The sequence below is a fragment of the Ixodes scapularis genome, unplaced genomic scaffold (assembly GCF_016920785.2).
Source record: "Ixodes scapularis isolate PalLabHiFi unplaced genomic scaffold, ASM1692078v2 PGA_scaffold8__174_contigs__length_109621045, whole genome shotgun sequence".
Taxonomy (NCBI): Eukaryota; Metazoa; Arthropoda; class Arachnida; order Ixodida; family Ixodidae; genus Ixodes; species Ixodes scapularis.
In genome coordinates this window covers 66,933,588-66,948,511 of record NW_024609883.1, presented here as the reverse complement: position 1 = coordinate 66,948,511, position 14,924 = coordinate 66,933,588, and the positions used below count along the sequence as shown (strand labels likewise).

At 45.1% G+C, this 14,924-nt stretch overlaps 1 protein-coding gene across 1 annotated transcript; it reads right to left on the bottom strand.

Moving 5' to 3' along the window:
- Positions 1-2,660: 2,660 nt before the first annotated feature.
- LOC115310657 lies at positions 2,661-13,357 on the bottom strand. The gene is made up of 4 exons (XM_040210010.3): positions 13,232-13,357; positions 11,538-11,632; positions 9,002-9,198; positions 2,661-3,075 (listed from the first exon to the last, which is right to left on the bottom strand). The coding sequence occupies exons 1-4, from the start codon at positions 13,311-13,313 to the stop codon at positions 2,820-2,822; spliced, it is 630 nt and encodes a 209-aa protein (XP_040065944.1). The 5' UTR covers positions 13,314-13,357; the 3' UTR covers positions 2,661-2,819.
- Positions 13,358-14,924: the final 1,567 nt, after the last annotated feature.

The window sequence follows — 14,924 nt, the reverse complement described above, 5'->3', positions numbered from 1 at the left end:
TAGGGGCGCGTCAGTAGAAGAAAAGAAAATGCGCCGTTGCTACCTTTTTCCTCCATTTTTTTCTTGGCGTGTACTTCTGAGCCTGACTGTACTTCATATTTCATACACAAGACCGCATTACCGAAAGTCAACCCTGGTATCATTACTCCTTAATATACAACTGTGTATTAATACACAGTGCTTTGTTTTCATAATAGCCGAATATATTCCCCCTTCTTCATTACAATATATTCATATTCATTCAGTTATTTTCTTCCCTCATTTAACCATTGACCTAGATATTTTTTACTTTTCTACATGTTCTATCACAATGTCCACATGTTCTATCACAAGAAAACATTGAACAGTTGTCAGATTGAGCGCTTTTTAAGACGTCAACCTCCCACCAAAAATCGGCGAGTGAAAAGGCGCTCGACTTTATCTGTCCGTGCGTTCGCGAATGAGGCGCAGTTCGAAGGAATCGATGACGTGACGGTCACGTGGTAAACGGTCCGCGGACGAAAATTTCGATTCGGTCCGTCGTGTGAATCGGCTAATAAGAACATCGTAAGAAGAGGAGAAATCGGTATTCACGAACGCGTTCTTAAGTGAGAGGAAGAAAGCGAGAACGTTCTCCTACGGAAAAACTAGGGCTTTCAATGTACCGCAAGCTCCCGCTCCCCGCGAGAGCGGGCTGTTGCTATGGAGACGGCGTCTTCGACAACACGAACAACCAATTGGAGAGCTCGGCACGGTTGACCAGGTGGATTTTGAATAACAAACGCAGGCGGTCTTTCCGCCAACGCTTGTCAAGGTTTCATACCCGTGTAGTGAAATGTCGACGCTAACACGATTTAAACGGGCCCGAATGCCGAGGCCGTGATAACCGCCTTCGCCGAGTGCTACGAACTCGATCGCTACGAAGTCAACACAGCCGCCATCGCTGCTAAAAGAAGACGGCCCGTGTCGATCGTTTGCAAAGCGGCGAAGACAGAAACGAATCGCTGCGGCGTTTTTCGCGGCCTCGGAGGTACAGGAGCGAGCCGACGTTAAAGAAGATATACGTTTGAACTACGAGTGTGTCATCAACATCCACGTAAATACCTGTGCAGACTCGAAGTGAACGCGCGCGTTTGATCGAAGTGCTGGATTCGCGCTGTTGACCGCGTCTTGGTAAGCGCTTCCGGACCGTTTCGGCAAAGAAATGTTGGACCGGCATCGCGTAGCTCCCAGGAACTGTTCTAGCTCGACTGTGTTGACGTACCGTCGTCACGGTAGGAATAAAAAAGGCATCCTAATAACAAAGTGTATACATACCGTGTTACGAAGGTAATCCATACGGCAATTATATGAGCTCTGTATACACCCCTTTCGAAATTCGGTGCCGATTACTGGAAGGTCGGAGCCACTGCACAATGGCGGAACACCTGACATCGTGGAAAGAGCAAGTCATTCCATAAGATAGCGAACGTCGAAGGGCGGCCAACGCTAGGAGCCTACGAGCCAATCAAACAGCGTCGAAAGTGCAACGTCACTGCGCTCATCACCTTTTCTGTGGGTGTGTTCTCCCACCAAACGCATAAAGTGTACCATGACGTTGCGGTTTTAGTCCGCCATTGTGCAGGAATTCTACAGCTGCCAACAGAGGGCAGTATTTCGAAAGGGGTCTATTACACAAAACAAGAAGATGGAATCGAAAAAGTCCCCTTTCGACGACAGCGTTCGTCACCGCTGCTTCGGAAAACAAGAAGATGACAAGAAGAAGAGATGTACCTCTTAATCAAACATTAGATCAGCGATCCAATTATTAAAACGGGAAGGGTTCACGAGGGTCGCGCGGACATATTCCATTCAGCAAGTCAGCCGGTCGTGGACAGACGGTCTTGGCCGGGGTCCATCGGAGCCTTGACGGTCGCTTGGTCGGGGGGATCGTTGCCACTGTAGCTTTTCCCGCATGTTAGTGCTTTGTGGATCCAGCGTTCATGTCCGCCGTGGTCGGTTTCAACAACTTTACTTTATTTTTTTTTTATTTTTTCAGCTTGAAGTCGGGATTGGAGAGAAGAGCACGTAGAAAAATCAATGTCCGTTGGTCGTCGCGAGCAAGTTAACTGAGCGACAGACATGCACAGACAAACCTGCACATGTCTGTCCTCGTCCTTTCCTTTTGTTTAGCTTCCATTATATGAGTATCTACGTCAACAAGCTCGTCCAACTCTCTAACACATGCATATGTAATTAATATTTTCTCGAGCCTGATGTGTCTAAGATGATTTGTAATTAAAAAACAAAAATGAGGGAGAAAACGTACTTTAATGGGAGACTAAGGCAGTCAAAACACCCGCTTATTGCGCTCTGGTTTTGTGAAAATAAAATGCGGAAGATTAATTCCCCGGCAGTAATACTGCGATAGCTTTTCCAAAGTCAACATGTTTCATTACTCTCGCGCAGGCTTACATTGAAACCAGCTACTTTGGTGTCACCATATAACATGACCATGTTGGAACTTAACCCGAGACTGGGGTAGAAACAGAAACTTAAAATTAGAAGGGACAGAGACAAGTGAAGAAGAGAACGTCTCAAGAACGTGTCGGGTTAAGTTCTAACATGGTAAATATCCACCAGCTCGCCTGTACTTTAACAGTTTTTTTTTCATATAACATGACTCAGAAACACCCATTGTGTCCGGACCCCATAAATTTGACGTTTATTAGGAGGCAAAAAGCAATCAACACAAGCGTTTTTTTCATTCCGTAATAGTGCAAACTACTGTCCTCGACAATGCGATACTTTAGAAGAGGGGAAAAAAAGCGGTTCCGCAGCAGCTACTGGAGACAGCTGGCTCAAGGGTTGTCTGTAGCAGCTCCGATTGCACCAAAAATGTTACTCACTATTCCTCCTATGTTTTTAACTATTTTCTTGATAAATTTGGTAATCTTCCATGTGAGAATCTTCGCCTTGTGAGCTAGGTTGTTCACAGGAACCACCTGCTTTTGGTAGATACTCTTAAGAATTTTGTACGCCTCCCTCGTGCTCGTGATTTGGCCCGAGTTCACCTTGGACAAGAATTTGTTGAGCTCCCTTTGCGCCTTGGTGTTCCTGCGTGAAAAAAAAAATACCCAAGGATGTGAAGGGGAGCTCTCGGCGGAATGAACTTCTGACGAAGTCTGTCCTTCACTATAGTTCTAATGCCTGAAGCGCGTTTGCGACCGGTACGTTGACCAAGTCATAAAGCGTGGTCCGTAAACATCTGCCTGATGACGTCATAAAACTGCCATGCTCTCGCCCGGTAATTAAGTTATTAGTGACTAAAAACTTTATTGACGTTGAAAAAGAATACTCCTGTAAAAATACTCCAGCTTCTAAGCAGTTTAACGAAGAAACGTTCACGCCTGTACAAGACGGTGCCAATTGTTATTGCATTTCAACGACAGTGTGCGTACGGTGATTTCAGCAACAATGTTTCCCGATATAGAATTAACCCTCTCCTTGCTAAGTTAAAGGGTCCATGAAATGATTTTTTAACTTCTTTCTCATTAGCTTTACTCCGCAACTCAAAAGCGAAATGAGAAATTGCGTGGCCGTAACGTAGTATTTCGCCAAAATGCGATGGACTCCAAGAGTCCACCACCGTGTTTTAAGCACACCGTGGAACTTGTCGTTCGCGAGTGATGATGAGTGCCGACAAGGCACTCATTCGCCCCGAACGCGACCAAATATTCGTCGACGGATGGATTGTTGACGAGCGCATATACGTCCGAGTGATGCAGTGTTCGTGCCCAACGCATCAGCTAAGTTCGGCTGACGCGCTTTGGGTACTGCGGATGCATCACAGTGCAAAGCCGGAGAACTTTCGGAGGGAAAGGAGGTACGAAATAGACGGCTATAATTTAACATTTTCGTACAGAAAAGCACGCTTTTGACTTTCTGCCCTCTTTATTTTGTCTCACTAAGCGATTCGAGATTAGTAACACCCCAATACAAAATCATTTTCCCAACCCAAAATTCATTTTATGGCGTCTTTTGATTAGGAGTGCACATAGGCTTCTTTTTTAATCGAAAAAAATTGCGCTTCTTTAACGGAAAAGATGCTCCTTTCCTCGGGTAGTTTTTGATATACTGTACAATGTACACACCTAACGCCTTCTGGATGACAGGGCGGTATAGACTTTTCCAAAAACGAGCGTGTGGACGGTGTCATTTTGAGTGTTCGTGCGTATGGCGCATGCTTTGCTCGCTTTCCGAAGCGACGAGCACGTACCTGCTGGGCTGTGAATATCGCACGCTGGACTGTGCTTTCGTCAACATTAGAAAGGTCTGTAGTGCTAGGTTTTTGACGCCACCCACCCGGGCTCGCGCACGAAACACAGATTGAACACGAGTGCTCGTTGCTTGCTCGTGTTCCATTGACGGATGGATGGATGGATGGATGAATACGGCTGAGCCCTTTGGATCGGGTGGTAGCTTACGCCACCTAGCCATTTTGTTTTACCATTTAAGCTTAGAATATTTAAATGTGAAATCTATATTCACTCCGCAGTGCAAAGAAAGTGAGGCTATGAAACCCCTTGCCATCAGTGAAAAAGAAAATACCTAGTTTTCTCTCGATTTCTGCCACCATTCGCTTAATCTTTGCTTGGTGATCTCTACAGTCTTGAAATCCACTCTCCCTTCGCTGTCTCTAAAACCCAATGACTTTATTAAATCTATTTTGTCTTCGGTAGGCATAGGGTGAAGCCCTTTACAGTAGATTATCAAGTGCTCAGCCGTCTCGTCCTCCTCTCCACAAGCAGTGCACACGATCCATTTCCTGGTACTTCACTCTGTATGTTCTGGTTCGCAGAACACCCGACCTCGCCTCAAACAACAATGAGCTTCCCCTAGAATTGTCATAAATGCTTTTTTTGGCAATAACTGTTTTGTTTAATCTATAGCTTTCCAGAGCCGTCTTTGTCTGCATTCCCTCTAGCCACCGATCTCTTTCTGTGGCCTTAACTTTCTTCTTAACTGAGACTTGCTATTCCGTATCTTCGCTATAGCCCAAAAACTTTCCTCTTAATTTCCTAGTGAGCTGTCTCCACTTTGTGTCTACACTCCTCATGTATAAATAGCTCAAAACCTTTCGTGCCCATTGCTCCCCATCCATTTGCCTCAACCTATCCTCAAATTCTATCTTGCTCACCGCTTCCCTGCTTTCAAATGACGCCCATCCCATGTCTCCTTGTACTCCCTGGTTTAGCGTTTCGCAATGTGCCCCCAAAGCCAGTCTACCTACTCCCCGCTGTTTTATTTCTAGTCTCGCATGCACTTCGGATTTCATGCAAAGCACTGCGTTTCCAAAAGTCAAGCCAGGCACCATGACCCCTTTACAAATCTCTCTCACCACCTCATACCTGTTGTAATTCCAAAGTGCTCTATTTTTCATTGCAGCTGCATTTCTGTTGCCCTTACCTATTATATACTTTTCATGCTCACTGAGATATTCTGCACCATCACATATCCATACTCCTAGATACTTGTATTTACTAGCTCTCTCAACTGTAATATTCAGTATGTTCAGCCTCTCAACTTCATCATCGTTAAAAATCATGACTGCTGATTTTTCGCTACTGAATTCTAAACCTAATTCCTCTCCTTCCCTACCACAGATGCTCATTAATTCCTGCAACTCTGTCCTGTTGTTAGCCATTAGTACGATATCATCCGCGTATACATCAATCCCCGTAAGGATTGCTGAATTTTTTGGCCTAGCTTACTGTAAGAAAGGTTGAATCCAAGCCCACTCTTCTCTAGTCTATCCTCCAATCCTCTCAAATACAACATAAACAGCAAAGGCGATAACGGGCACCCCTGCCTAAGGCCTCGTCTTATCTCTATTTTCCCTGTCGCCTTTCCTTCCCATGTTATAATCACCTTGTTATCGTTGTAAATGTTCCTCAATAGTGCTGTTAGTCCTTCATCTAGGTTTAAGCTCTCCATTATGTCCCACAGGTTCCTTTGGTTCACATTGTCACAGGCACCCTTGATATCCAGAAATGCCAGCCAGAGCTGTCTGTTTTCTTTTTGCGCTATTTCTATACTCTGTGTCAGAGAAAATAAATTGTCCTCCAACCTTCTTTGTTTCCGAAACCCGTCCTGTAACTCGCCCAGTATGCCCTCGCAATCTACCCATTCCTCCAGTTTGTTCTTTATAATCTGCATTACCAACCTGTAAATAACCGGTGTCACGGTTATGGGACGATAATTCCTAATATCAGACTTATCTCCCTTTCTCTTTTATCATACTCATACTACTAAGCCTCTATTCATCTGGAATATTTCCTTTTGTTATCATGGTACCCACTACCTCCCTTAGTTTTGCCTAAGATTTAGGACCCAAATTCTTCACCAGCTTGATTGGGATACCATCTGTGCCTGTCGACGTGCCACTAGGGACTCTTCGTTCTGCCTTTTCCCATTCTCTTTGTCCAATATCCGCGATGTCACAAACTGGACTGCTACTTCCTTCGGTTCTCCTATCTTCCACATGCACCCGTTCTCGAAATTTCTCCTCCATCACTGCTCCTATATATTGTATCGCATCATCTCCCTCTAATTGATCTCCCTGATGCGAGAGTATGAATCTCTGTCTAGCTTGCGTCGTTTCACCGAGTGAGTTCAAGTGCTCCCAAAACTTCTTGGCAGCGTTTCTATCTTTCTTACTTACATTACTCATCCATTCCTCACCCTTTCTCTGAATTTTCGCATTGATCAAACTGGATGCCTCTTGGTGACATGTTATAAAATTGTCCCATTTTCTTTTTACTTCCGTTTCGGACTCCCCACTACGCTTGGAATACCTGTGTTCTCTAGAGGCTTCCTGACGTTTTTGTATCGCTTGCTTCACTTCTTTGTCCCACCAGCTTTTTGGTCTATGTCCTTGCTTCCCCTTTCGTTTACTCTAAACTTTGTCTAGTTCCAGAGCAAAAAGCCTAGTTAGGCTCTCATAGGTCCAATCTGTATACCGTTTCCCTGAAACTGCTGCCTCTATTCTTTCAACAACTATTTCCGACTCTTTGTCGCTGCAGAAAGTTTGCTTTGATTTATGTTCTATAGTTTCAGCATTTACTTCTCTGGCAAAATTCAGCTTAATACGTTTGTGATCACTACCAAAACTTTTGGAACCTTCTTCATCTATTTTCATTGCTTGTAACTTACCATATATTTTGTGTGACATGAGTACGTAATCTATAGTTGAATGTAGATTGCCAGTTTCCCAAGTTATGTGCCCGTGACACTTCATGTTTTTCCACCAGTTCTAGTAATATGCTTCCAGTTAAGTCCGTATACCCATCCAGACCCTCAATATGGGCATTCATGTCTCCCATAATAATTATTTCGGAGCCTTCCCCTAGTTCACTAATGTCTCTTGATATGCAATCAATCATTTTTCTGTTTTCCTCTTTAGAACCTGTCCCTGTCCATAAGTAAACAACTCCAAGGACTGTTGAATCCCCAGCAACTTTTCCTTTCAGCCACAAATGTTCGGCGCACTCCTTTCTGATCCTTTGAAAGTTCATATTCTTCTTAATAAATGCTCCAATTCCACCTCCCTTCCTCGTTCCCTCCATTCTGTTGCATTCTTCCCACACATAGTCAGGGTTGCAAGGTGGCTGCTCCATGTCTCTGAGATGTGTTTCCACAAACCCATACACCATTAAATCCTCCTTTCTTAGTTGCTGCTCTACCTCTTCCCATTTTAACCTATTTCTACCACCCTGCATGTTAATATATCCAATGTCTGATTGTGCTGTTTGTTTATACCTGTTCTTACGTTTTCTCCTCTTTTTAACCCTGGGTGCCTCTCCTGACTTTGTTGGCTTTTCAGTTACATCAGTGCCCCCAGGGCCCTCGGTCCCCTTAAAAAACCTTACCCTTTCTGAAATTCAGCGCCATCTGGTGGCTGGTATAGCAGTTTAGGTTTTTGCCATACCAATGATGGTAATGAACTTGTATTTTATCGGGCACCGTTACTTCCGCAAGTCAACGTCATGCGAGAAATGGTTAAATGTGAACTCTTTCTTTATCTCTACAATGAGAACAAAGCACCAACCCATACAGACGCCTCAATAAAATTTGATGCACCAAAGGGCTTTAAAGCCGATTGTGTGTCGCGCACAGATTGATTGAATCTGAGTTAGGAATGAACGCTTCCGTAGTTCTTGAGGTCCATTCCTACGTCGCGTCGTACTAACCCCCCGAATGTAAAGGCGGTACAGGCCTCGCCTCATTCACTTAGGAGCATCTTCAACGGCTTTGTTTATCAGTCACTATACTCTATTTCACCTTATGATGTAACGCAGGGAAGGCTACAAGCGCGAGCTTCTTGCTCTAGGACGCATCTCGGCGGCACAAGCTCTCGTGCATTAAGGGCATCTGCCAACGCTATGAGCTCGCGTTTCTAGCCTTTGCTACGGTACAACATAAGGTGAAACGGAGTATAGAAAGCCGCCATCAGTACGGCACAGATGTCGCACCACAGGATGGATAGATGGATGGATGGATGAATGGTAATGGCCTTTGTAACGGGCGGCAGGCTGCGCCACCTAGCCTACCATAATGATGATCGTGATCAAAGTTGCCAGACTGAATTTTGGAAGGGGTCTATTTATATCTCGCGTTGGCCTCCAATATGCGACGTCAAGAAAGCTAGCACTACGGCCTTCTTGTCAAGGAGGTGATTGGTGTCGTGTGTTTCTTTAGACAGCAGGAAGTTGGTCATCCACAATGGGCGCCAGGTATCTCTGCTGCAGACGACAGTTTGCCAGTGCTGTACCATGCACTGACGAGGCCCACGCTTGACGTCATCACTGGTCGACCCCTGGGTTCTGCAGCGCAGCTCTTGCCCCATGAGCTCCGAGCTGCGGTGCACCGACAAGCTCGGCCACCGATTCCCTCCTCCCCCCCCCCCCTCACACACACACACACTAGGCGTTTTTACACCCGTTTCATGAGAAAAAACAAGTTAGACAAAAACAAAACATACCTGTCGCGAAGGTTAGTAATGAGGCGCGTGAGCTCTTTCATTCGACTTTGGAGCTGCTTCCGCTTGTTTTGGTTGGTCTCTCTCCGCATCTTTCTAGCGACGACGCGTCGCAGAGATGTCAGATTCCGTTCACTATCCTTGCCATTCTGAATCATCGTCTGTATCTTATTTATCAGGGCCTTATGTTGTCTGAGGATCTGGAAACGACATAGGCGAAAACACGGCAGTTAGAAATTATCTTCTTTCTGGGCTCAATGTTCGAGATGCCGAGCGTGGCAGACAAGGGACCTTCGTGGCCTTGTCGAGTCCGACACTCTCGTGCCCGCCAGCTGTAACGCCGACACTGCGATGCTCGTCGCTGTTTCCTCGGCGCTCGCTCGTTCTTCTGTTTCTGGCACAGGTTGGCCGATTAAATTTTTATTTTTGGTTTTAAGTTTACCTATCATTTTTATCCGAGACAATATAATCAATGAGCATTGTGTTCTTTTTCGCCATCCGTCTGCTTCAAGGTGTTAAAGGGTAACTGCAAAGAAAACAAAGTGTATTTCTAAACAGCCTAATTGGGACAAGCATGTCACAAAACAATTTTTCCACCAAAAACAAACTTTTACAGCAATATTTATTGCGCGAGACTGATTTTAGTTTGCGGCTATTTCGTCCGTTTTAAATTGCGCGCCACAATGTTGGTATTATACGTCACGTAGTGGCTGCTATACGTCACGAAGTGACGTATAACAGCTACTCCGCGCGCGTCGAAAGAGTGGGAGTTTCAAAGGCGGAAAAGTTGTCACTCCGACTAAATTACGTCCTGCGGCGTAAATATTACTAGCAAAAATGTGTTTTTTCTCGGAACATTGGTTTTGTGACATGCTTGTCCGATATAGGCTGTTTAAAAAAACACATTTTTTTCTTTGCAGATACCCTTTAAATATCCTGGCCGAACCTAAGTGGTACCAAGAGCGCGCAGCGATTCTCCTAAAAGAAAAATCTGGTGCGTCTACTTTCACACAAAGCACTCGAGACAACCAATTGCTGCCATCTACAGAGCCCGATATGCGAATGATGAGGCTGGAAATACGTTTAAGCAAAAAAAAGGAAAAGAATGTGCTTTCACACTGAGCACGGCGTAAGCGTACAACACATGATGCTCTGTGTCGATGCGCAGATTGGATATTTGTACTAATACTTTTTTTATAGCTTGTCATTCGTGGAGCTTCCTACCTAGATTGCAGCGAATGGGCTTTGCGCATGCTTTCTGGGAGATTCGGCGCACGACATTGTTTACAGTAAAAAGGCTGACGCTCTCATTGCGCGCCACGGTATTGTATACATTCACCTCCGCAACCCAATCCAACTAGATGGACATTAAAAAAACATTGTTGGCACACATGTCGTGTGCATTTTGTTGCAAACCTTCCTCCCGCTAAGACTCCAAACTCTGTTAAAAATGACGTCTTTGCGGTCAAGTAGTACTGCTATAGATATCCTTTGGATCGCATAAGCAATCAGCTTTTCTAGTTTAACTGACAGTGCTGAGAGTAAAAAAAGAATGAGTTTTGGGAAGGTAAAATAGAACATACAGTGTTGGTTTCTTAATCGCTCGCTCGTTCGTGCAACGGAAACGCGACGGGAAACCATCAGTACCGTGATGGAGGTTTGGCATCCACAAGAGACGCCATGCGCTTCTTTCAGGTACTCTGAAGCAAATAGTTTAATAGCACTGGTCCGATGCTCCGACAAACGAAATACAACGCTATGCGCCGAAAAACTGAGACAGAAGAGGAGCAGACGAGAACGCGCGGAGTCCTCAGAACGCCCAGCTCTGGTTTGAACGATTAATGGGTAAACCTAAAGCTAACTGCCTTTGTCTCCACTGCACTTGTCGGACGCGTTCGAATGCGATAACCAAACGCCGGACGCCGGTGTTCCGCGTTCGACCTCGTTCGATGTATGCAGTGGAAACAAAGGCGGCTAGCTTTAGGTCTACCCACTAATCGCTCCAACCAGTGATCGGCGTTCTGACGCCGGCGCATGCTCTCTTCTCCTCCTTTCACCCATTTTCTATACTTCGTTTCAGCTTCGGACCGAGCGCGGCCGATGTTATAAGCCGAAGGGCCAATCAAACAGCGAAAGAGGCACAACGTCATAACGTGCTCTCTGCAGTTGATAGGACCAGCCGGTATTCGCCGTCTCTCTATGCGTGCTCCTCCGCCGGCTAGTCTTATCAAGCGCAGAAAGCCCACCATTACGCTGCGCTTTTTGCGGTGTTTGATTGACCCTTTGGCTCATAACATCGGCCGCGCTCGGACCGAAGCTGAAACGAAGTATAACCGTAGAGCTCGTTTCACTTTATGTGCGAGCCAACTCCAAGCTGCGTATTGTCCCGAAACGATGCTTTGAAGAGAGCGTGTGCTTGGAAGGGACGCTGAAAACCTGCATTTTGATCTTGTAGCTACTGCTACACTCGCACTGTGTAATGGCGGACTGTGAACTTGCATACACTACCATTCTGCTTTGGTACGTGTCCGTTACTTACTTGGCTTCCCACTCCTGCAGGTGTAGTTTCCGGAAAGCTGGTGGTGATTTCTTCCGAGGAGATATCAATGACTGGGTTGTCGTCGGGATTTTCTTCTGCCGATAAAAATAAGTTTGACCCTGTTTGACCGTTGAGATTTCGAACGTGGCTCAAAATAAGGTCGGCGCGGTCGCGCTCCCATGTTCGGGACAAAAACAAAACTTTTGTTACGACCCCCCAATCACTGCGTCACGTGCAACCCGTTTCGCCATGGATTCCACATGAAGCAAGTGAGTAAGCTAAGTTTATCGGCCCTCTATTTGCGGATTTTCTTGTGGACGCTTCTAGCTTGGTGCTTTGTGCAGAGAGGGCGCAGTTGACATACTTCAAGACTTGAAAATGCTACTTTCACAGCTTCGTAGAGACGGTGAGAGGAAGCTCCAGGCGATATCGTTTCGCTCTGTCGGGGACTGGTTTAGCATTTATGGGGGACAGAAGTGCGTTTTCTGTCAGATATAGGAGAAAGTTTCACATAACTGGTAACAAAGATTTCTAAAAAACAAGATGACTTAATCATGCCGTTACTCTAATGCGTCACTTATTTACTGGCGCCAGTATCGACAAAAGCCGATATTGAAAGCACGAACGTGTGTTCTTGAACGACACTTTCACTTCATGGGCGCGCGTGTGCATGGCGTGCTCGTTGAAGCCAGCACCGTTAGATGTCAAGCGAAAAAATTCGTACAAATAGCTCATTTTTTGTTTTTTTGTTTGTGACTGTTTTAATGGATTTGTTTTCTGGAGACCAAAACACGAGGTTAGGTTCTAATAAAAATGTCACCGCACTCCGCGACTCTTACGGAGTCAGTAAAAAATTAAGAAGGCCATATGCGAAGAGCAAGTCGTCTGCTTATTGCGAAGGAGTGGCGGTGACGTCAGAACAACGCCGACTTCTTATTGGCTGATTGAAAAAAAAAACAGTGGGTAGACCTCAAGGCTTTTAGCATTAAGGTCTATCCGCTATTTTATCAATCAGCCAATAAGAGCTCGGTGTCGTTCTGACGTCACGGCAACTCCTGAGCAAGAAGCAGACGACGTGCTCTCCGCATAGTCCCCGCTAGTGCCACTAAATAAGCTACGCTTCAGAGTAACGACACTCGGCCATATTGTGGCTTAAAATTATGGTTGCCAGTTATCTGAAGCTTTATCTGAAATCAGAGGAAACGCTTTTCCGTCCTCCACAAATGTTTAAACAGACCGCGACAGAAAAAAGCAATATTACATGAACTTCCTAACACCGAATCGAATGCTGAGGAAGTCGCACTTTTGAATCATGACGATCTGCAGTTGCGTATGCTCTGCACAAGCCCCAATATGGCGGCGCCCACAACAATGTCGGGGAACGGAGTGCCGATACTCTAAGCGCAGCTCATATAGTGGCTCTAGTCCCCGCGGCAGCTTAAGAAACGCTGGGTGCGTGGCTCATTACGTTAATGATTCTCGCTTTGTGATTGGTTCGTTTCCGTTTTCGTTGGCTAACGCCGTTATCTGATTGGTGGCAGAGCGGTAATGAGATACACTGGACTGTGCACGCCCTGCGTTCCTAAAGCTCTCAGTGACCATATAAAGGACACCATTATTGCTCTCTTTCCATACAAAAAGCCAATTCCCTAGATTCGTTCCCTAGATTTCCTAGAGAGTTGGCATGTACTCGCCTGGGGAATCGTAGTCAAAGCCTCCTTGCGCGGCAGCCAGTCCCAACAAACAAAGGGCGAAAAGCAGCGCCGTTGTCGTCATTGTTCTGAGTGAGAAGATGCAAGGTGTATGCGAGGACGTCGATGTACGATGGGCTTGTATGATTTCTGAGCTTCCTTTTATGTTCAGTTAACTCCACGTGATCACAGTTGCCAACCACCAACCTGATGCCGTGATTGGCCCCTGTGTTACACTTTTTTTTCCCCTTTTCAGACAATAAACTTAGATATTTCGTTGTTGCCTTTTTTATTCTCGAGAAATGAAAGCAGATGGGTTATTGTGTCGGCTAACTGCCTATTTTATTTGGAACACGGCGTGATTGGGCGAAGTTGGCAATTCACGGGGTCTCGGGAGTTGGGTAAGAGTTATGGCATCTTGGAAACTCCTCACTGACAACGCTCAACAATGGTTGTGGGCTGCCGTAATTTTATTTCATTTCACTTCGAAGAAGGTGACATCTTTTTAAACAGGCAATTAGGAAATAAATTTTCGAGAAGCTCGGGTTGCGTACGCTTGATTTGAAAGACGCGTTCCAATTTATGGATATTGATTTTTTTTTAATTCAATAATTTGTGCCGAGCACTATGATTTTATAACGAGTGTCGTGTGAAGTGATACGTTTTACTCTGAAAAAAATGCGGCAATAAATCTTTGATATGCCGTCCTGCGTTGATTATATTTAAATGAGCATTTCATTTTGCTTCAATTGATACGCAATCAAGCGTTTGAGTGGACCATTTTTCACACTTGGCAGATTGCGAAGAGATTAAAAAATCATGGCCGTATTCTGAACCAAACCAATCAGTAAAGCTTGTCGCACGACTCTGTCGTTTCGAAACCTTCAACGTTATAATGACACTTGCTCGCGCGCAGTGATATATTACTGTTGGGGAGCTTGTAGCTGGCATCGCCGAGTCGTTCGACAAAGCTAGACATTTTACGAGGTGTATTTTATGTCTTTTCAGCCTTTGTATTCAGGTGCGATATTAAGGTAATCATCTGTTCGAAAAGCCTACGAATATTGTCTTTGCGGTGGCGAATAAATTAAACCTATGTAATATCAAAAGAAGATTGCCTTTTCTTTGTCTTTACTACGACGTCAAGTCTTCTCGTAAATAAGACTCATTGCTTAAAACAGTGGCTCTCAAATGAGGGTCCGCGAAGGCATTCTAGGAATCCGCGAAGCCCTGCCTCATCAGTCAAGCCTGGCAATAAAAGTCGTCTTTTCTCACGTCGAAAAGAAATGTTTCAGTTTTCGGATGAGTTTTCTTGTGTGCTTGTTAATGAGCGAAGTATACTTCCCACTAGCCGTTAGCTATATCGATTTATTCAATAATTATTACATTTAACGTATACCTTTCCCTTTCCCTCACCACGAACGGGGTTCTCCCTCATCTCCGCCGATCCACAAGGGGTACGCGAAACATCGATGGTTGAGAACCACCGGCTTAAACTATCTATACCGAGAAAAAAACAAAAAATCATACGCACCCATATGCTCTATACCCCATAATGTCGTATGTAATACCCTATCAACAAAGATCTGAAAAACCAACAGATGGCGATGGGAACGCCTTCTATACCTGTGCATGAACGCAATAAATCGAGTGTGGTGGCGCTTTGATACAGTGTGGTATTTTTCTTCCTCCCGAA

What these genes read in the sequence shown, in the direction of transcription:
- LOC115310657 (XM_040210010.3), bottom strand. Translation starts at nt 13,313, where the DNA reads ATGACGACAACGGCGCTGCTTTTCGCCCTTTGTTTGTTGGGACTGGCT. An exon ending in CTTTGACTACGATTCCCCAG is followed by an intron (nt 11,633 to 13,231) that starts GCGAGTACATGC and finishes TTTTATCGGCAG; the next exon opens with AAGAAAATCCCGACGACAAC. An exon ending in ATTACTAACCTTCGCGACAG is followed by an intron (nt 3,076 to 9,001) that starts GTATGTTTTGTT and finishes TTTTTCACGCAG; the next exon opens with GAACACCAAGGCGCAAAGGG.